This window comes from Euprymna scolopes, chromosome 15 (genome assembly GCF_053919585.1).
Source record: "Euprymna scolopes isolate OS-2025 chromosome 15, ASM5391958v1, whole genome shotgun sequence".
NCBI lineage: Eukaryota > Metazoa > Mollusca > Cephalopoda > Sepiida > Sepiolidae > Euprymna > Euprymna scolopes.
The window spans coordinates 77,007,299-77,028,781 of record NC_136496.1 but is presented as its reverse complement, the minus strand read 5'-3'; the positions used below and the strand labels follow the sequence as shown (position 1 = coordinate 77,028,781).

The 21,483-nt window shown below is 34.0% G+C and overlaps 1 protein-coding gene and 1 long non-coding RNA gene across 8 annotated transcripts in view; one reads left to right on the top strand and one right to left on the bottom strand.

Annotated features, from left to right (window-relative positions):
- Window positions 1-2,055: 2,055 nt before the first annotated feature.
- On the bottom strand, window positions 2,056-9,205 carry LOC145293914 (uncharacterized). Its single transcript, XR_013869789.1, has 2 exons — window positions 8,750-9,205; window positions 2,056-2,698 (listed from the first exon to the last, which is right to left on the bottom strand). It is a non-coding gene; the product is annotated as an uncharacterized LOC145293914 (long non-coding RNA).
- Window positions 7,534-21,483, top strand: part of LOC145293913 (DNA-binding protein P3A2-like) — an 86,604-nt gene continuing 72,654 nt past the window's right edge. The window contains exon 1 of one of the 7 annotated variants that reach the window (XM_080140729.1): window positions 7,534-8,030. Coding sequence is in view for 3 of the 7 variants with exons in the window: in XM_080140728.1 (XP_079996854.1) it covers window positions 10,266-10,299 (34 nt within the window). In the remaining 4 variants the exon portion in view is untranslated. Of the gene's footprint in view, window positions 8,031-9,845; window positions 10,021-10,158; window positions 10,300-21,483 lie in introns of those variants that run through there. The other 6 variants (XM_080140735.1, XM_080140734.1, XM_080140730.1 and 3 more) reach the window with 6 other exon arrangements.

Here is a 21,483-nt window from a genome sequence, read left to right as displayed (position 1 = left end):
AAAGAATCAGAAAAAACTCCAACTTGCTTGTTCTTTTTAGCGACATTTTCCTCATTGGTTCAGAGGAGACGTCACCCTCATGATCTAGAACGTTCTCCACATTTCACACGGCATCTCAAACGTTATATCGTCTCTCCCGAGATTTCAAATATTATCTCGTCTCTCCCAAGATCTTTCTCTTTTTTTATAGTCCTTCTCTCCCTCCCACCAGTGACATTACTGCTCATGCACTTACACACGCACAATGTTACACAACTACCCTGAAAGACTTATTTCCAAATTGTGCACAAGTGTCGTTCACTAGGAATCTTGAATCAGGAATCTTTTGGGTACTTATGGTCAACAGAGGCTGTTTATTTCAGGTGCTTTAGTCCTAATATGGTTAAATAAGACAAAGACAACATTTTTGGTAAAATATATCATCCACATGATGTGGACAGTTTTATTAAGCAAAGACTTGCATACATTATACAATATTTCTGTAAGATGAGGATGGATTATTTGAACTGTTGTTCTCATCTTGAGTGTTATTTTTATGTTTTAGTCAATGAAACCTTCAACCTTCAAGAAAATCTGTCGTCATGGCTGACAGAACAAGATGTGGATTAAATAAAGGGTTCCATTTGCAATTCTATGCAAATTAGAGTTCAAAAGAAAGATTCCCAAATTCGGCAAGATACACCTAACGAAGGTCGGAGGTTACAGCGAAATATTGTGAAAATGACACTCAAGATGAGAGTTCAAATATATAAATTATACAATATTCTATGAGAGTTTTGTTTGTATTATTCGGACTACTGTTCTCATCTTGAGTGTTGTCTTAGTCGATGTAACCTCTAATCTTTAAGTATATCATATTGAACTTGGGAATTTGCACAGAATTTCGAATGGAACCCTTTATTTAAACCATGAATGTAGCATGCTTTCATTCCATCAACCATGACTGGGTAGAAGTCCCAAGTAATTCACAATTGTATTTTGCATTGCCTGCACCAAGGACTGAACCATCAACCCCCAGAAGAGTGTAACTTTTACAACTGAATTTTACCAAGTACTCTATCCACTGTGCCATGGATCCTTGTCTAAAGGATCCAAATAATATAAATAATCAATCCTCATCTCAGAAAATAAGAAACGTAATGAAACTTTAAATTCAAACATTTTAAGGTCAATTGTAAAAGATTAGTTGAATACAAATTTTTATTTCTATTAAAAGCTGAAGAATAATTTATGTTCATACCTTTTCCTTTTGCAATAATTCCATTATTTACAGGCTTCATCTTCGTTGTTGCCATTTTCACTTTTAGATGATTGTTTTATTCTCAACCTTCTTGCTGTAGTCAGCAGCCTTTGAAGAATTGCGCTGGTTGTAATATCATCATCATTATGAGTTCTGGTCTTTTATGTGAACCACAATTTTTTATTTTTTTTTATTATTATTCTTTTAAAGATGAACATCATCGAAAAAGTAAACGTTATCTTTTTGTTGTAATTCAACCTTTGTTGTTGGAACAATGCAGCGCTTAACAGAAAAAAAGAAAAATAAAGAAAAAATTATTTTTGAAAAAGCCGCATTTACAGTTATCATCCAACTTGTGTGATGTTGTTCATCTCAGCTGTCAGCTGTTCAAATAAAAAAGTTAATTTTGAAATTAGAATCAAATCTTGAAGTAATTTTTTCAGGAACAACAATTAAGACATAAGATTAGGCACTTGCATAGATTCATAACCTTTTAAATTCTAAAAATTAAAAAAAAAAATGATCCAGTATGAAAATAATTATACATAAAAATGGAATTCATTGAATTATCGAGTTTTATCATAATGCAGAAAAATTCAGTATGAAAAACTGACTTATCTCCCTTGACTTAAATTGACTTAGATTAAAGCTTTGCCATTTTTTAAACAGAACACAACTGTGGGTGATTTTTTTGTTAAAAATATGTGGAGCATATGTTGATCTGCTTATGTAATTGGCGCTTTCATCCTCATCCTCCATGTTGTAAGGTAGGTAGAAGATGCAAAGGTCGTGTAATGAAGAGACGAAACATACGATAACAAAGAAATGTAAATTTATTTACATCAAAATACAAGCGAGAGAATAAAAGATAGTAAGAATAAGAGTTCGGTAAGAAGAGATGATTAGTAACGTTACTTGCGTTATCGTATTTGCTAAGAGGTTGACGGTGTGGTCAGGGAAGCAGGCTGGTGATGCCAACCGGAGAACGTTATTGTCACATCTTTACTTGTTGAGTATCCAGCGAAAAAGAGAAAGAAATCTATAAAAAAGGAAGTGACATAACTGCATCGCCTTCTGGTGGTAAGGCATGTGTCACCATCGTTAAAGGGCAATAACCACGTTTAGCTTAAGAGCACAGTTTTGTGTCTGTGTCTGTTGGCTGGGAAATTTCGATTCCCACAAATACATCTAGCACATCTACTGGACCAATTTTTTTTGTAATTTATACTAATTTCGACATGACACATATGTAATAACATTTTTTTAACTTGAAATACGTTGGTTTAAAAGATCACTAATTAACACAAACGCTAAACATTATATCAATTTGTGACAAACCATGTGATCCTCCAACAGCATCACCAACCCCAATGTAGTATGCTACACTGTCTTTCTCATTCTCCTCTAGCCGTGTCGTCATCTCTTACACTGGCAACCATTGAGCAGGTTCATGGTTTCCTAAGTACAAAAAATAAAAATAAAATAAAATGACTCAAAAGGAGAAAAGGCAAGTACTCATCTGAGCTCTAATCTATGGTCCCCTCTTGCCAAACATTCAAGATAAAACACTCGTCTAGTTGAAATCACAACCAATAATTTTCTCCACTATCTGTACCTAAACCTATAAGTGAATTCCATGAACAAAGCTTCTTAGAACTGCCTGACTGTGGAACACTTTTTTTGCCTGCTTTCCAGCTGACTACAATTTGATCGTCTTCAAGTCCAATGTAAACAAGTTCTTGATGAGCCGATCCCTTAAGTAATCCAATTTAGCAAATTTCCACTACTAACAATTACAACACTATTGTCCCAATGACTACTGTACACTCATTAACCCTTATCCTTAAATGGCCTCCCGGCCTTGATAATAGGTGACTCCTTCGTATAAAAAAAACAAAAAAAACTCATACACATTCTATGTATATTGATTAGGCTCTGAGTTTGTGTGTGATCCTATCATGGGAAACTACCCTCTAAGCATTAAAAATATTTCCTCTTTCTTTTGTTATATTTTTATTTCTTTTCTCTCTACTTCGTAACACTTGGGTAGGAGGGGGGAGGGGCGTCGATAATATCACAAATTTGGGTTCATACCTTTCCCAAGAGAGGACTTATAATAAGAGAAATGCAACATTTTGCATTAATTTGCTTAAAACTTTTAAATCCTTACCTTCGGGATTTTCTTTGAATTCTAACAAATGCCAGCTATCATTAAAGCAAGATAATCCTAAAAATTTGAGTTTTCAAGCATTTTACAAAATCTGACACTTTAAAAGATTCCGCATGAAACATGATTGCTGAAATCATGGATATCTAGGAACAAATAGTTGCTAGTGTGTAAAACCTTATGAGGCACTTGCCCGACAACATTGCCAACCTCAATGTTGTTTCCCCCAGTCTTCCACTTGGTTTTCTCTTCTGGCAGTGTCATCTTTTCTCACACTGCCGGCCACCAAGAAGTGTGTGTGTATATATATATATATATATATGCCCAATTTATTTTTAATAACTAAACTTTAAAACTATAACTGTTTTTTAAAAGTTTTTCAATTTTGCAAGTTCGGGTGCCTGTGAAAATTTATTACAAAGAAATCAGTCATTTAAATTTGGTTTTATACACTTTCAACCAAGCTCCAACCTCTCCACCATCACCGAAATGTTGCATCCCTGTGCCTGTTTTACAAGTATTTTAACAGAATATGCTCCAATGAACTGGAAGTATTCGTACCCTCAACATAAATACTCTCGACTAACCTGACAAGTATTCTTTCTATATAGGAAAAAAAAAATCAATATTTTATTAATAGTAATCATAGCAATTAGAAAGCTCGATAGTTCAAATTGAGTTATCTCCCTTTATCTTTTATTAAACCTGGATCAAAACAACATCTTGCCTCCTCATAAAATTTGGTTTTTCTTAGTTACAAAAATTGATCATTTACATGATTTTTTGCTAGGAGTAGAGTTTGTTGTCCACCAAATTGACACAAGACAGAAGTGCTGACCGTTGACTGAAAGATTATGACCAACAGGGGAGCAAGCAAGGTCAACCTGCAGGTGGATAAGAGGATCAACATAATGGTGGAGGTGCTGGTCATAAGTGAAGATCAATTGGGGTTCGATCTCCTGCTTGGACTTGAGGTTATTCACCTGCTGAGTGGGTTTCATATAAATGAGCACAGTGGGGCCAAATTCCCAAACAAAGTTTTCAGTGTTGGTGTTGCTGTCGCAGTGAAAATAAGACAACCTGACTTTGAGGTCTTCGACCCAACTAAGAAAAACTGGATTGCAACTTGGAAGTGGTCAAGTGAGTGGCCACCAAAACAGTTGATTAACCGGAATACACCATGCCTGAACACATTTAGAAGGACTATAATTGTGAACTGCAAACTGATTCACAACGGATAGCCGATACCATACCTGGAGAAGGGATTAATCTTGATAAGGGTGATTGTTCAGCATAACAAAGCAAAGTGCAACCCATTACGGAATACCGCAAACTTAGCAACCATGTGGAAGCATACACAGCACGCGCTGATGTGTGATCATAAAAGCTGAGACACTAGCATAGGAAGAGGTTCAATGTGTCTGTGTTGGACTTGCAAAAAGCCTACCTTCAGGGGCATATGCACCATTTTTTTATGGCTGTTCTAAACTGTGATAGTGAAGGGGGCAAAGATATTGCCCAACTAGGATGAGAGTTGAACTTAACAGCTTCATCCATTATGCAGGCAATTACATCCAAGGATGTAATTGTTTGACAAGCGACATTGGCATATATAGATGATTGATCTGGTCCTAGTTGGACAAAAGGGGGATTAGCGGTAAAAGTTAATTGGCAAAGGTTGGGAATGGATATAACTCACTGTAATGACAAACACTTCCTGATGGTCACAGATTGCAGTCCAGCACATTTTACTATTTGGCGGCAGTTGTCGTGGCAGGAGTCCAGAAACATTATTCAACATCTCAAATCAATATTCTGTGGCCCACCACAGTAACTGCTTACTGACTGACCATAACACTATTTGCTAGTGAGGAATTAAAGGAATTTTCTGTGAGCTACAGAGTATATCTATGGTTTCAGTGTGCTTACGTACCAGCAGGCAACAGCATTGTAGAATGATACTACTGCAGTAGCAAACAGATTGCAGCTAGGAATAGATGTTCTGTTCAGGAAGCAATGTATTGGTACAACACCATGTTCAAGGATCATACATCATCATTGACTCGACCAGCAAAATCTACAGATATTAGGTTAGGATAAGGAATATCGACCCAGTGCCAACGTCACCAGCCTCCACATAAAACCAGTAACGTCTGGGCAACCCTGTATGGGTCAAGCTGTCTCATTATTTATACATGTCCAAGTTCCAAGCGAGAACAGTAACAAAGGTGATCAGTCCGCAAGCCATTATTGTCAACGGCATACCACGCCATGTGAAGGATGTGCAACCCCAGATAAAGGTCTTCCTGTCTGGCGGAGAAGATGAAATTTCAGATTACACTGGACAGTTTATTAAATAGAAAAACCTCAGAACCATCCTTGCGATAAAGCACACGCCAGAGATGACCAAATGCAACCTTATTTATGCGGTGATCTGTACTTATCAGGGAATGAAAAATGTCACATTCCAAAAATCACGTAAATACATCAAGTAGTTTTTATATATAGAAAATGATTTTGGTACTAGTGCAGAGAGTGATCTGGACGTAAATAATAACGTTATTTAAAAGGCCATTTTTAACATGGGGAGGGGGGGTGTTTTGTACCTATTCTATACTTCAATCTTACAATTGAATAAAAAAATATATCAAAACTAATTAAACTTGGAAATACGATTGAAAAAAATAGCGCGGATCACTCTCTGCACTAGCACCATGATTTTTTGTAAGTTTTAACAATTTACTATTAATTAATTAAAACTTCTGGAGAGTTTGTTAAGGAGATGGGGTGGGGGTATACAATGGTGAATTTGAAGGATGGCGGACAACGATACTATCCTTGCTCCCTAATAAAGTTTGATTTTCTGGCGGATATGTACAAGAGTGCCCACTGCCCACCCCCTAAAAATGTGTGCTTTTCACCTTTTTTTTTTTGTTTGTTTTTAAAGTTTTTTTCCGACGATTATCATAGATTACAGACTTAAGAAAAAAAAAAAAAAATTTAATGACTTTCTCGTTATAACGTTTTAATCACGTGACACGTCGGTAAAGAAATGGACAGTAAGTCAGGTAGCAATGAAGTAGAACTTTATAATGAGAAAGTGAACCCCCCCTTCTTAAAAGTTATCGAATTTGTTTTTACAAAATATTTTCTGCTAATATGATACTTATGTCTAATCTATGACAATCGTCGGGGGGGGGGGGCCAAAAAAATTTTTTTTTAAAAGGTGTAAAACACGCATTTTTAGGAGGTCACTCGTCCAGGTTTACTGATTTTCTTAGTATAAAAAATTAGGGTTTGTATTACTGTACACAGATTTGAAAAAGTTGTCAAAAAACAAATATATAACAAATAAATGTTATCAAAGGCAAGATAAGTTACTTTTCTACCAAACTGGATATAGTTTTTGTGTTTTTATTCAATGTAACATGTTTATTCTGTTCGAAAAACATGCAGTGTTTACCGATGTATTGGAAAATTCAAAATGGCGCCCGACTTTCTCTTTCACACGGTAAGTTTGGGAAAAGGTGTTATAAATAATAATAACTAAACAAAATACTGTTAGAAATTCGCTCATTATATGTTACCGTGACATAAGTTGACATATATTCGATGTTTTTTTAATAGTATTTTGTCTAGTTTATTATTTATAACACCTTTTCCCAAACATACCGTGTTAAAGAGAGAGTCGGGCGCGGGCGCCATTTGGAATTTTTCAATACATCGGTAAACACTGCATGTTTTTCGAGCTGAATAAACATGTTACATTGAATAAAAAAACAAAAACTATATCCAGTATGGTAGAAAAGTAACTTATTTTGCCTTTGATAACATATGTTATATATTTGTTTTTTTTGACAACTTTTTCGAATCTATGTGCACAGTAATACAAACCCGATGTTTCTATATTTTTATTTTTTAATTAGGTTTAATTCTGGACAAGCAAGCACAGAAACAAAGTATCCAAAAAGAGGACAATCGGTTAAAATCAAGTTCTGCGTCTGCGTATCTTTGTTTATGTTTACTTTCGTTGTCAGCTGATTATTTTGCTTCACGATGAATGGCCTGGAAAAGTCCCTTCTCATTAATGTTAACCAGTTAAAAAATGTTATTCCTAGAAAAAACAAACTGCTTATCTTAAAACTGGTAAACATTAAGCACTTTTCCGGGGCATTTATCGTGAAGCAAAATAATCAGCTGACAAAGAAAGTAAACAAAGATGCGCAAAACTTGATTTTAAACGGGTAATCTATACAAATTACCAATAGGATATATATATACACATAGCTGGTATGTTTTTGGTTAAATAATTTAGTTTACTTGGTTTAAATACTAAATTACTGCTAAGAATGCATCGAGTAGCTTTGCAAGAGACAATCTCTAGTGGAAAGCCTCTACTACTACTCCTACCACCACCACCACCACGACGAATCACTCCGCCTTGAATGTAGCTGCTTGGAAGAGGCAGAGGCCCCTACCATTAAGCGCAATCTAATCACCTCCCTTGTCAATGTCCTCTAGTCTAGGCTTCGCAAAGACGACATCCATTTTGAAAACTATTTCAACGCATGTGACGACGAGAAGGAAACAACGTTATTGAAATTAAGAGTGTATACTCGAAAGGTAAGCAGAAAAAAAAATCACAGCCTAGCAGAAACTGCGAGCACTCGTAAATCGAGCGAGGCCATTTTGGTGAACATGAGCGACTCAGACGTAGAAAAAAAGAGTAAACTTTAGCGATTAGGTTGATGCTACATCACCGAAGTCGATTCTCGACTAACTTCTTTTGCCATTTTTTTTTCTCCCCAGTCACATAAAATCTCTACAAGGAAAACAAATATTCTAGAAAAAATTAATTCTTTCCCAATAGAAACGAAGTACTAGTATATTTAGAAATCCGTTTCAAAATAAACTATTTTTTTCCCGTATTTTTTTTTTTATCTAAAAGAAAAAAAAAAAAAGATCAATTTCGAATTTAGAAATTATTTTTCTTTAATACTGGTATTTCTTATTTAACGCTTAAATTATTTAAAATTGATTTATTTAAATTATATAAATGTTGATTTTTTTTAAATCTGTTTAGGGTGATTTTTGTAAAAGTAAAATATTTTTAAAGTCAACTACGCGTGTCCTATTTTCCTCTTGCACATAAAAAGACGCTATTATTTTCCCCCCACTTAGAAGAGTTAGTTTAGTATTCCCGTTTAGTGCTGTTTGAGAACCCTTATTAATATTATACCAAAACAAAGGAAAATAATATAACAGTAAAAACGAAAAAAGTATTTAAAACCTTTTTATTTTATTTTTTTTTTTAATAAAAAAAAAAAACCCAGAAAACTAACCTTTAGTATCCTTTCCTTTAAAATAGACGGCGTGGAGTTTTTAATTTCGTCGGATAAAAATCAACACACGAGTGTTTTTTTGTTTTGTTTTTGTCTTTTTACCACTCCGGGATAAGTTCAGATTTTTACGATATTGAAATAAAATAATTCCTGGTTTCCTTGTGTAATTCCCGATTTATATTTTAACTCTGTTGGAGACGAGCAGGAAAATGTATGTCTCTTGTCCTTCGTGTGCCACTCTGGAATGTTTTATTTCATTTTGCGCGTGCCCAAGCGCAGTCGCAAAACGATGGCAAATTTTTTTTTATTTTTTATTTATTTATTTATTTCCTTTTTGAGAATCCTGCCAATCGACCTCGACCACGCCAATATTTTTTACTTCTCTAATAAACAAAAGCAATTTAAAAAGAAATTAAAATAATAGGTGAATTTCAAGTTCAGTACTTGTCAATTCTTCGTCAGCTAATCTGATATATATATATATATATATATATATATATATATATATATATATATATATATATATATATATATATATGCCGTGGAAAAGTCACTTTTGATTAATGTTTACCAGTTTTTAAACATTCTGTTATTCCGGGGAGGGGGGACAGCTACAGCCATATTCGTTTGCATATTTTAAAATTAGTAAACATTAATCGAAAGTGACTTTTCCAGGGCATTCATATCTAGCAGATCAGATCAGCTGTCGAAGAATGTCAACAAAGTACGGAACTTGATTTTAACCAAATAATAATATTGCCCCTTTTATTTATTTATTTATTTTTTTTGCTTCCTAGGAGGAAGATCCGGTGTTGTCCCGGATTGAATGAAGCGACCCTATTGTGCCCAGCTATTTTCATTTTCATTTTTTTTTTTTTTTACATAATAGGATAATTGTTTAGAATTAAGCTTATTTTCAAAACAAAAGTACAAAAAAAAATCTTTTAATGACTTTGATGTACGTATCCGCCACTGAACGAAGATGTCATATTCCAAAAACCACGCAAATTGATCAAGTAAGGTTTGTTTTTGTTTTTTTAACTAAGAAAATCACATTTTATGACTAAAAGAGACTACAGTTTGATCCGCCATGTTTTATATAAAAAAGGTACGATAACTCGATTTGAACTATCGATATCAAAATTAATCTAATGGATACAATCGTTAAAAAAATGATTTCCTGTATATTTTTTTATATACAGAAAATCAGTTTTTGTTCTGACTTGATGAATTTGTGATTTTTGGATTATGACATCTTCGTCCCGCAACAGGTACGTACATCATAAAGATTTTTCTGCAATTTACTTTCTTTTTCTTTCTTTTTTTTTTTAATCAGGTTAATTTTAAATAAGTAGCCATAATATTCAGTCTTTAGAGTAGAGATGCATTGCAATGCATATAGGATTAAGATTGCAATCTAAATAAAATGACATTAATTGAAATGAATTTCGATAAAGTTATAGTCCTTAATGCCCTCAAGGTACACCCGATTATTTCCAGAAATTAATGAGAACCGATGGTGGGCATTTTTAACAAAAAGATGGTAGAAGGTACAACAAATAAATGTTACCAAAGGCAAAATAAGTTACTCTTCTAACTGCTTGAATAAGTTTTTGTTGTTTTAATTTTTGTTGTTGTTCATAAACAAAGTGTGTGCTCTGTGAAGTTCCTATTTACAATGCCTCCCCACGGCCCCACGGGACAGAGTTAGACACCAGGGTCGTTTTTTAACGTGGAGAAAAGGTACAAAAATAAAAATTGTATCAGTCGTTAAGGATTTCTCCTCCACTGACAGAGAACAAGAAATTGAAGTGCAGCAGTGCTGTTCTTCAGATATTGCTGCAGTGCTGCACTGCAGCACTGCAGCAATATCTGAAGAACAGATACTACACTTTGATCTTGACAACAACAAAATGGTTTCTCATAAACTCTACATGAGCACCCTTGATAATCGTCCCCAAATCGAAAATTTAACAAATTTTACATTTTCGATTGATTGGTGACATTTATTGGATGTGTTCCTATCAGTATTTTGTTTACTATCCGATTTTTTAGTGATTATCAAGGGTTCTCCTGCAAGACTTATGGCCAGTCATTTTGTTTTTGTTCACAGAATGGACACTATACTAGTTTTTTTTTTGTGTGAGTAGTAATAATAATAATAATTAAAAAAAAAAAACGCTTTAAAATGAATTAAAACACAAACTTATACAATTAGGTAGGAGAGTAACTTATCTTGCCTTTGATGACAGTATATTCGTTTGTTTTGTTTTTTTTGTTTTTTTTTTGGTTCTTTTTTCACCTCTTTTTTATTTTGTTGGCTTTTGTTAAAAATGTCCCCATGTGTAATCCTATTCTAAACCATGGACCTCTTATTAACTAACACACACACACGCACACACACACACATATATATATATATATATATATATATATATATATATATAAAACGCATTTCTTTTTTTTTTTATATGTGGAAACCCTAACACAGAATACATACTGCTATGAAGGTCTATCTTCAAATTCCAAAGAGGAGTTTGTGAACGAATAGGAATTGTGTGTGTGTGTGTGTGTGTACATATATAGATAGATAGATAATGGAGGGTAATTCTGAAGTCTCATAGCAATGCAGAAAAAACAAAATGAGCCAAAATGAAGAATCGAAGATAGTATTGGATTACAAATTTTCGCAAAATCTTTTTAGATCTTTCACATATGAAATCAGTAAAAATGAGACTTGATACTAAATATTAATATTAATCAAGATATCTGGGAAGCTATAATATCTAGGTTGGCTCGGACATCCCCTAAAATTAGCCTGGGGGAGGTGCATATTCATCAAAATATTTTCAATTAGCTTTTCACAAAATTTTGCATGCAGTTATTTAATCAGGAATGCAGGAAACCGACTCTATCCGTTCTGTTTTCAGTCAGCGAACAAAATCCTTCTCAACTGAGGTAATTCTCACTCTTAGAGAGAGCCCAAACAAGGGTCTCAAGTCTGATAGTTCCTCTACTATGAGCTAAGCTCCAACCCCTGTTCCATTGCCGCATTGTAGCATCCTTTTGCTTTTTTAAGTACTTTAATTGAATGTGCACTGATGAACTCATAACACTTGTGCCCCCTTGACTTACATACTCCCAACAAGCAACAAAATTCCATCCCTTCACTGTTGAGGTCACTAGATGCCAGAAAGTCTTAATCTAATTAATCTAATAGTTTCTTCCCTTGGACTGCTAGACTTTGGAATCCCCTCCCTGTTTCCTGCTTCCCTGATTGTAATTATATACAAAAGTTTAAATGTAATGTGAACAGACATCTCACTGCTCGATTTCTCACAGTCTCCTGTTAGATACTATCCCAAATAGTAACTGTTCTAAGTGGTAATATGCCTTGTCTGGAAGTAAAAAATAATATGTGTCAAGAATAAGCTTCTTTTTTTTTTTTTTTTTTTTACATAGGAGTCACCACTTATCAAGGCCCAGAAGCTACTTATGGATAAGGATTAAAAAGTGTACAGTAGTCAATCGGACAATATTGTAGGAATCATTAGTAGTAGAAATTTGGTAAATTGGATGACTTAAGGGGAACTTGTTTACATTGGACTTGAAGATGGCCATATTGTACCTATTTACTATGCCTCCCCACGGGACAGAGTTAGACACCAGGGTCGTTTTTTAATGTGGAGAAAAGGTACAAAAATAAAAATTGTCTCAGTCGTGAAGGATTTCTCCTCCACCGAAAGAGAACAAGATATTGTAGCCAGTTGGAAAGCAGGAAAATGGAAGAGAGTTCCACAGGTGTGCAGTTCTAAGAAAGAAACTTTGTTTATGGAATCTACATTTAGGTTTAGGCACAGATAAAGAGCGAAGGAAATTATTGATAGTGTTTTCAGCGAGACGAGTGTTGAAAGTTTGGCGAGGGGGGGACCATGAGCTAGCCAGTTAAAAATCAATGCTCTCCAATTGAATGTCCTCATACCTAATTGTATGAATTAAGCTAAACCCACAGTTTATGTAGTATCCTACTAAGGTCTTGCATGTTTCACTTACTAAGACAAACAAGCAAATAAACATGTTTTAATAGTATAGATAGGTTAATAAATATAAAACAAAAGAACAGTTTAAAGGAAAACGTGTGGTTCCGATGTGATCAAAACAAAAATCACTTTTTTATCATTTTATTTTCTAATCATTTTGTTCTACCTGCAGATGAGGCATCCATGCCAGGCATTCACCTGCTATCTTATATATTCCAACTGAGAGATTTTTTTTAAGATTATAACCGTCCTTTTAGATGAAATTACTTGTATCTCTCTTGCACCTGGTACACCAGGTATATTTGCCAGGTAGTTTTTGAAATTCTTTTTTCATGAATCCAGTTGTTCCTATAATTACTGGAATGGTGGAGATCTTCCTAAGATTCCAATTTCTTTTTATTTTGTATACAAGACCTTGTTATTTCATTATCTATCAGTTCTGTTTAACTCAGAATCATTGAAGACACTAACTTTTACTTTGGTTGATTTTGTGCAACAACAAATGAACTTATGTGGAGCTATTTACAAAACATTGCATTAGTTTTACCATTTAATAACGAGTTTTCTTTGATTTTTAGAAAACATAAATAAATGTACTTTTGTAGATCTGTAGTTTATTGCAAACAAGTGGGGGACACCAGGTTTTGCCCAGTCGTAAAATACACTTAAATCTATTTTAATTCATGCAGATTTCATATTTATTATTACAGAGCCAATTCTCTATTGAATATTATATTGTACCTAATATATAGTACTGATTTCAAAAGTTAAAAAAAGAGTAACTTGGGTGTTATCAGTTGGAATCAAAACCAAAACATTTAGCGCTCCATCCACATTCCCTACCATTTGAATTATCGACAAAATAAGAAAGATTTAAAATTAAACCACTTCAAGCTATGAATGAATTTGTGCATGTGCAAAGTAATAGAAATATGTCGACAACTTTGCTATAGTGTGTCTTCGAAAAAATGCATTTCAGAGAAAAACATTATTACCAATTTACGTGTGATGTCCAAATTAGTATAAATTCCAAAGATTACGAAAAATGGTTCAGTAGAAAAATAATTATAAGTAAAAACAGAATTTTTTTGAAAGTTGCAATTAACCCGTTAGATTTTTGAAATCAAGGGGCAGATAACTGCGATAAATTGGCCATCTTGCTTATTCTCAATAATACTACACGTTTTTTTTTTTTTGTTTTTGTTTTTTTCAAAAATTAGCTCTATCACGTCTTCTACTGGATGATGTTTTGTAAATTTTAGAATTTATACTAATTTCGACATGACACGTAAGTGTGTAATAATGTTTTTGTCCTGAAATGCCTTTGTTTGAAAATACATGACACATTATAGTAATGTTGCACTGAAATATGTCAGTAAGTTGAAATGAACATTTTACATTTCTACTTGTCGACATATTTCTGCAGTGTTATTCATTCATTCAAGCAAAGATTTTCCTCTTTATGAACCATCCTCAGTGTATGATTACTATTTCCTGTTAATTTCACTGTGATATGACCAGTAGTTTAAGAGTTTATTGGTTAAATATTTTCACACAGACACACCCACACTCATACGTACATCTACTGTTTTTTTTTTTTATATATAGATATAGTTTCTTCAGAAATATTGAGTTTAATGATTCTGCATTTTATCTCCAATGCACAAACCTGGATGTGATGCAGGATTATCTCCCTTAACCAAGCTCTCTTTTTTTTTTCAAAATCTGCAAATAGATCCACAAATGTCACCTTTAAATACATTATAAAAAGAGTATTGAGATCAATTTTACTACATTAGAAGTATCAGTATAGTGAGGAATTTTAAAATTTAAGAAGCCATAAATGTAATAATGTACCAGCGTATCACACTACGACTATCAGCTATTAAAAAGTTTCTTCAACAAGACCAAAAGAAATTGGTGATTTCCAGCTGTGCTGTAAGATCTCGGCAGTAAAAGGAAAAAATTGTCTGTATCACCCTGAGGAAGGCTCATGGAGTTGGAAATTTGGATTTTAAAAACTTGGTACTTGTACAGTTTAATCAAGACATTAAAAAATGAAAATATCGAGAGAAAAAAAAAAGGTTATATTGTGCGTATCCGTTATGGAATGAAATTCTCCGAAAAAAAAAAATTTCACTTAATTTCATCAAGTTGTTCTTTTTGTTACAGTGAAAAAAACAATTTGTTATGATATCAAGCAAAAGGTTCGATTTTTAGAAAAAAAAGCTAGTATTAAAGATGGAGAGGGAGTGTCGGCGCTTTAAACTGAGTTATCTTCCCGTGATGTGTTAAAAAAATTCAATGCTGTCATAAAAACATGTTTTTTCGTTGTAAAAAAAACAAAAAAACTACTCAATCAAATTAAGTGAAATTTTTTTTTTTTGAGGATCTTCAGTCCAAAATGGATATGTACAATATAACCTTTTTTCGATATTTTCATTTTTTAAGTACCAAAAAATCATGCAGATTACATATTTATTATTATAGAGAAAATTTTCTATCAAATATTTTATTGAACCTAATATGGTAGTGAGATCGAAACTAAAAAATATTTATATATGATTTGGGTGCCATCAGTTAGAATCGAAACCAAAACATACTAACTCTTCACCCTCATTCCTTAGCTTCTGAGCCATGCCAATATGCATATGTATATGAATTTACTTTTCATCCCTATTTTAAAATCACCTGATTGTCAAAAACAAGATTCAAGCAATAGGAAGGCATAATCCTGTTTTTAAAAAGATAGACTCACCCAATCGCTAAAGACAAGACGCAAGAAAGCAAGCAAGGTCTACAGAGTTCTATACTTGTATAGATAAACACTTAAAAGTAAGTTAAAACATCAGAAACTTATCCAGGTAGTTAGAAGAGTAACTTATCTTGCCTTTGGTAACATTTATTTTATATAATTTGTTTCCCAGAAAAATCTGACAAGATAATTGTATATGTGACAGACATCCACTATTATTTATCTATATATATAAAAGCGAAAATGTGTGTATGTATATATGTTCGGTTTTTGTGTATGTCCGCAAAAGGATTTTTTTCGGCGGGTTCTCGAGGCCGTCGCTCATTTTTAAAACTTTTTATATCACGTCGAAATCATAATATCTACGAGTTACGAATGGAGGTCGCGTGTGTATTTAATTTTCCCGACTTTCAAAAGTGAAATATTCAACATTTTTCGATCGGTGCGTATAGATTCGCTTTTTTCGTATAATAAAAGTAAAACTAATATTAAGGTTGTTGCATCGTTCCCAGCACGATCACGGGAATGTCCAAAAGCAATCAGCTTTGATCAATGCGGTTTTTTCCTTATATCAGACAATTGCTATTCAATTTGGACAATCCCCTTTCAATGGGGAGCTGGTTTCCCCCCTTCCCATCATCTTGGGGAAGCCCAAACTGCCCCGCAGTAAATGAAAAAACGGTCCCGCAGTGAAACAAAGTAAACAAACGCCAAAAAACTGGCCCGTCATCGGAACGCTTTCGCGATGACCTCATTAAGTGTCCACCTGTCAATCAAACCTCCTTGACTTGACTCACTTTAATCGCTCTTACATTAACATTGTCACCGTAGCGCAGGTGTTCAGGCTCAGTCTATAAGCCTCAAGGCTCCGGGTTCAAGCCTACATGCCACCAACCCCCCCATCTTTTTTTTTTTTAAATCGCTATCATTAAGTTTCCTTTTTGTTCTGATTTACCCCCCCCCCAAAAAAAAAACATACACACCTACAAATACCTGGGCAACGCCAGGTACCCTCCCACTAGTCTATATATATATATATAAAAGGCAAAATGTGTGTTAGTGTGTGCATTTTTTGTGTATATCCAGCAAAAGCTTTTTTTGGGGGTGGTTCTCGGGTTGGTCGCTCATTCTTATAACTTTTTATATGCTACCGAGATGATAATATCTAAGATTTATGAAATGACTGAACGTGTATCTTTAATTTGGGCAACTTTTACGCACGATTTTCGTCATATTTATTGGCCCACGTATGTCTTTGGCTTTTCAGTATAAAAAAGCGAAACTGAAACAAACCTCGCCACTTGTGCGGCAAGTCCAGAAAAGCAATGAGCACTTTGATCAATGTCGGTAAAAACCGTCATATCAGACAATTGCTATTCATTTGGCCCCCCCCCCCCAAAAAAAAACTGTATCGCAGAAATAGTTAACTGCGGGATGGTATATAAAATCAAGAACCTGTTTGAACTCATTCACTTTTTAATCGCTAAATTTAACATCTTACATTGCTTCCGTCACCGTAGCGCATTTGTATGTTGTTAGCCTATTTGCCTCAAGGCTCCAGGTTCCCACCTACCTGGCACCAGCCGTTCTCTTTTTTTCTTTTACGCCTACAAAAGATTTTTTTTTTTTCCATTTTGAAAGTTTGAATATTGAAATCGCTGTTTTTTTTTTGTTTTATTTTTTTAACAAGTTTCACATCGTTTTTTTTTTTTTTTTTTTAATATTTAAACAGGGTGAAGTTTCCATTTTGTTCGGCTTTATCCCCACCCCCAACACACAGACCTCCAAACACCCAGGCAACGCCGGGCATCCCCGCTTGTAGAATATAAAAGTCAATTGTCTTTTTATTTTATATCTCTGACAGATACAAAGTTAATGTTTACTATTTCAGTTAACATGCTTAAAAACAAAGCAAAATCATAAAAGACAAAAAAAGCTCTAATTGCTCACATCAGTTTTTTTATTACATTTTTATTTTGTCACAGAAATGACCTCTTTTCAAAGGTGGGTCATGTCATCCACTAATACGTGGAGAGATTGAAAAATCTGGTATGGCTGACCATATCTGGAGGGAAAAAGGAAACCACCTACCATTATGGGACAAAGTAAAAATTATAGACAGAAGAACAGTGGATCGTAAGACGACTCAAAGAAACAGCACATATGCTGGGAGACAGTCGACCTAGTATAGAATCAAACACGATATGGGAAGCATTAATTATAAATAATCTAATATATAAATCTCACTATATCTGTGTGTGTGTCTGTCTCTGTTTTTCAAATTGTATCTCCTCCCAGAGGGAAGGTCGCTGGACGGCGTGCAGTAGCTCAAAAGATTACATTTTTGGTGCAGAATTTTATTAGAGGTATTTACTCGGCAAAAATAATTGCTAAGGGATTCAAACTGGAATGAAATGACACCTTGGCGTCATTCTGCACATACGTCGTGTAAAAGAGACATCTATTTATTCAGATACATAGACATAAAAACTTCCTCTATCCTAAGAATAACAGATATGTTCAAAACTTTTCTCATTATCTTATACGATCCTGAGCAACGCCAGGTGGCCTTGCTAGTAGATAATATATACAGTAATAAGTAAGCAATAATAAAAATAATATATATATATATATATATATATATATAGTAATAATAATTAGTAATAAATAGTGATATTTATGACTGTGACAATTGCGAATTACTTAGGATCCTTATCCAGTCATGGTTAATGGAACGAGAGCATGCTATCTCCATGAAGTAAATGAGGAAAAAAATAAAGAATTTCAAAAACTATGTGGCAAGTATACCGAGTGAACCAAGTGCAAAAAATATGATAAAAAAAACAATTTAACTTAAATGGTCACTTAGAATCTTAAAAAGCTCTCTCGGTTGGAATGTGTTAGATAGTGGGTGAATGCCTAGCATCCGGTAGGATGTCTCATCTCCCAGCTAGAACAAACTGAGGAGAAAAATTGTTTTAAATAAAACAAATGAAAGACACAGGCAAAATCATTTCAGATGTCACAAACGTATGGCATCATCAACTAAAACAATAAGAACCAAATTCTAAAAGGGGTTGACATTATTACTATAATTCTTTTTAATACCTACAGACACTAGTGTTTTATCCTGTCAAAAATTATCAGTGCAGGAAATTACAATTACATCTGATCAGAAGATTTAAACCCGGCCACAAAACCATCTCTCTCTCTCTCTCTCTCTCTCTCTCTCTCTATATATATATATATATATATATATATATATATATATATATATATATATACATATATATATATATATATATATATATATATATATATATATATATATATATATATATATATATATATAAGGCTCCCTATCTTAGGTTAAGCATTTGGGAAGTGATAAACAAATTACCATGAGCATATGAAGTGATGCTCTTTGTGTAAAAAAAAAATTGAGTTTAGATACTTTGGACAATATCATAACATTGTTAATTCATTGCCCGCATAGCAGCAGCCGAAGCTCCAACTGTTGTTTGGGCGATCAGGTTTCGATCCTGGCTTGAGGTAGTTGCTTGTCTAGCTGATGAGCTGTGAAACAGCGAAACAGTACTGCATGTGGATGATTATATATATATATATATATATATATATATATATATGCTGTAATATTGATCTGAACAAAACTGGTCAAATCTTACAATTTTTTATTCATTTCTTCTTGTGTTTAATTCTTTTTTTTCTTTGTCTTTCATACATTCTATCTTTGTGAGCTTTCATCCTTTTCAGTATGAGGGATATCACATGATTTTTCTGGTCACATGATTCGAACCTCAACCACAAGTCAACATATTTTTAACTTCTGTTTGAACCTCAATTATGCATGGTGACAAAGTACAAACGATTCTCATTGTGTGTGTGCACACACATATATTATATTACACTAGACAAATTGTATAGACCTGGATGGTTTCATCTACTATTAAAACTGTGAATTGTTTGTATCTTGTCACCATGCACAATAAATAACACCAAGAAATATGGATGGCATCCTAAAGTCACTGTTCTTTCTTTATAAGGTTATCTATTTTATGTATGTTGCATTGTAGTTTCTAAAAGCAGTGTAACATCACAAAAGCTGAATGGTAGTTTTGCTGAAAGCCATTCATCATTTATGACGTCATAGAGAATAAATGATAGCTGTCATGAAGTATGAAGTATGCATGGTGGTTAGCAAGCTACATTCATTCACATATATAAAGGTTTTCAAGTCATTGGTACCGTCGGTTTCAAACCTGATAATTAGGAACTGTTTTAGATACTCATGTCAAGCTCTCTTCAGGCAATACTCATCTAGAGAGCTTGATATGGGTATCTAAAACACTTCCTAATTATAGGGTTTGAAACTGATGGTACCAATGACTTATTTCATCTAAAACTTTTTATAAACAAAATATAAATAATACATTCTTATTTCCGGATTTTCCATATAATTGAGCACCCTGCTGGATTTCTTCTTCCAATAAAAACTAATTATATATCTATAAATATAAAAGCGAAAATGTATGTATGTATGTTCGCTTTTCCTCGATGTCCACGAAAGGCTTCTTTCAAACAAGCGCTTGCTTCACAACTTCTTAAAACTTTTTATATCATCTATAAATTGTAATATCTACGAATTATCCACGGAGCTCGCCTCTCTATTTAATTTTATTGACTTTCAAACCTTAATCATTCCACATTTCCCGCATCGGCACGCGTTACATTCGGTTTTCAGTATAAAAAAAAGCGAACCTCGACTTTAATCACAGGCCCAGAGCCAGTTTGGTCAATGTCGACTTCGTCATATCAGACTGTAGCTTTCATTTCGAGACGAGGGAGCGGGTTTTTAAAAACAAACAAACCCATTTATTCAAAACTGTCTTGCACAAAATAACTGCTGAATACCTATCGCCGTCACGTCAATCAAAAACGCGCACCTGTTTTTTTTTAAACACTTTACTATTTTCCAACTGCGCGTCGTCAACGCTTCGGCTTTTTTTCACATACCCCGAAAAACACCCGGGCAACGCCGGGTACCCCTCGCTAGTCTATATATATAAAAGCGAAAATGTGTGTATGTTTGTTTGTGTGTCTGCTAAAAACTTTTGACAGACACAACAAAAATTCACAAACTTAGTCTCATATGAAAGCCCCACCTTCCGGACGACAAATATCGAAAAATTGGCCCAAAGTGACCATCAGAAGTGCGTCAACTGATCGATTTTCTGCAGGGGGGAGGGCCAAAAAAGTGACATTTTAATGTTAAACATTACATATTTTTAAATCGATTTATAACTGCCCCAAAAAATACGTCCGCCAAGTCTTCTACATAAAGTATACACGCGGCCGTTTATTTTGGGTCAACTTGTATTTAAAACCCGCTGAGTCATGTCACGTGATCTTGACGTCAGTAACCTCTAATGGCGGTCTTAATTTACAATTTAAAAATGTTGTTATCGGTAAAAAAAATTAATTAAAGCTAAACTATGAACTTCTATGCTATGGCAACGTTACCAAAGTTATTACCACGTTCAAAATAGTTAGACTCGATAGTTAAACAAAAAATAATAAGCCAAACATGTGAAGTAAAAAAAAAATATGTTTACAAAAAATATTAACGAACAAAGTTTTTAAAAATAAAAACAGCCAGACGCCATTTTCCAGTCTTTAGAGTAAGGCAGACGAAGTGAGAGAGAGAGAGAGAGGGGGAGATGTCTAGACAGATTTGACAGGGGGGAGGGTCAACAACGCATGCGTCAGATGACGTCATGACGTCGTGAGCTGATTTACTTTAAATAGTTGAGTTGATAAACCGAACAAACTTTATATACGCCGCTTTAGCGTAGGTAGTTAAGGGTTGGTTCATTATCTAAACGTTTTGGGTTCGAATCGTGGTGTGAGATGTCTTTTAT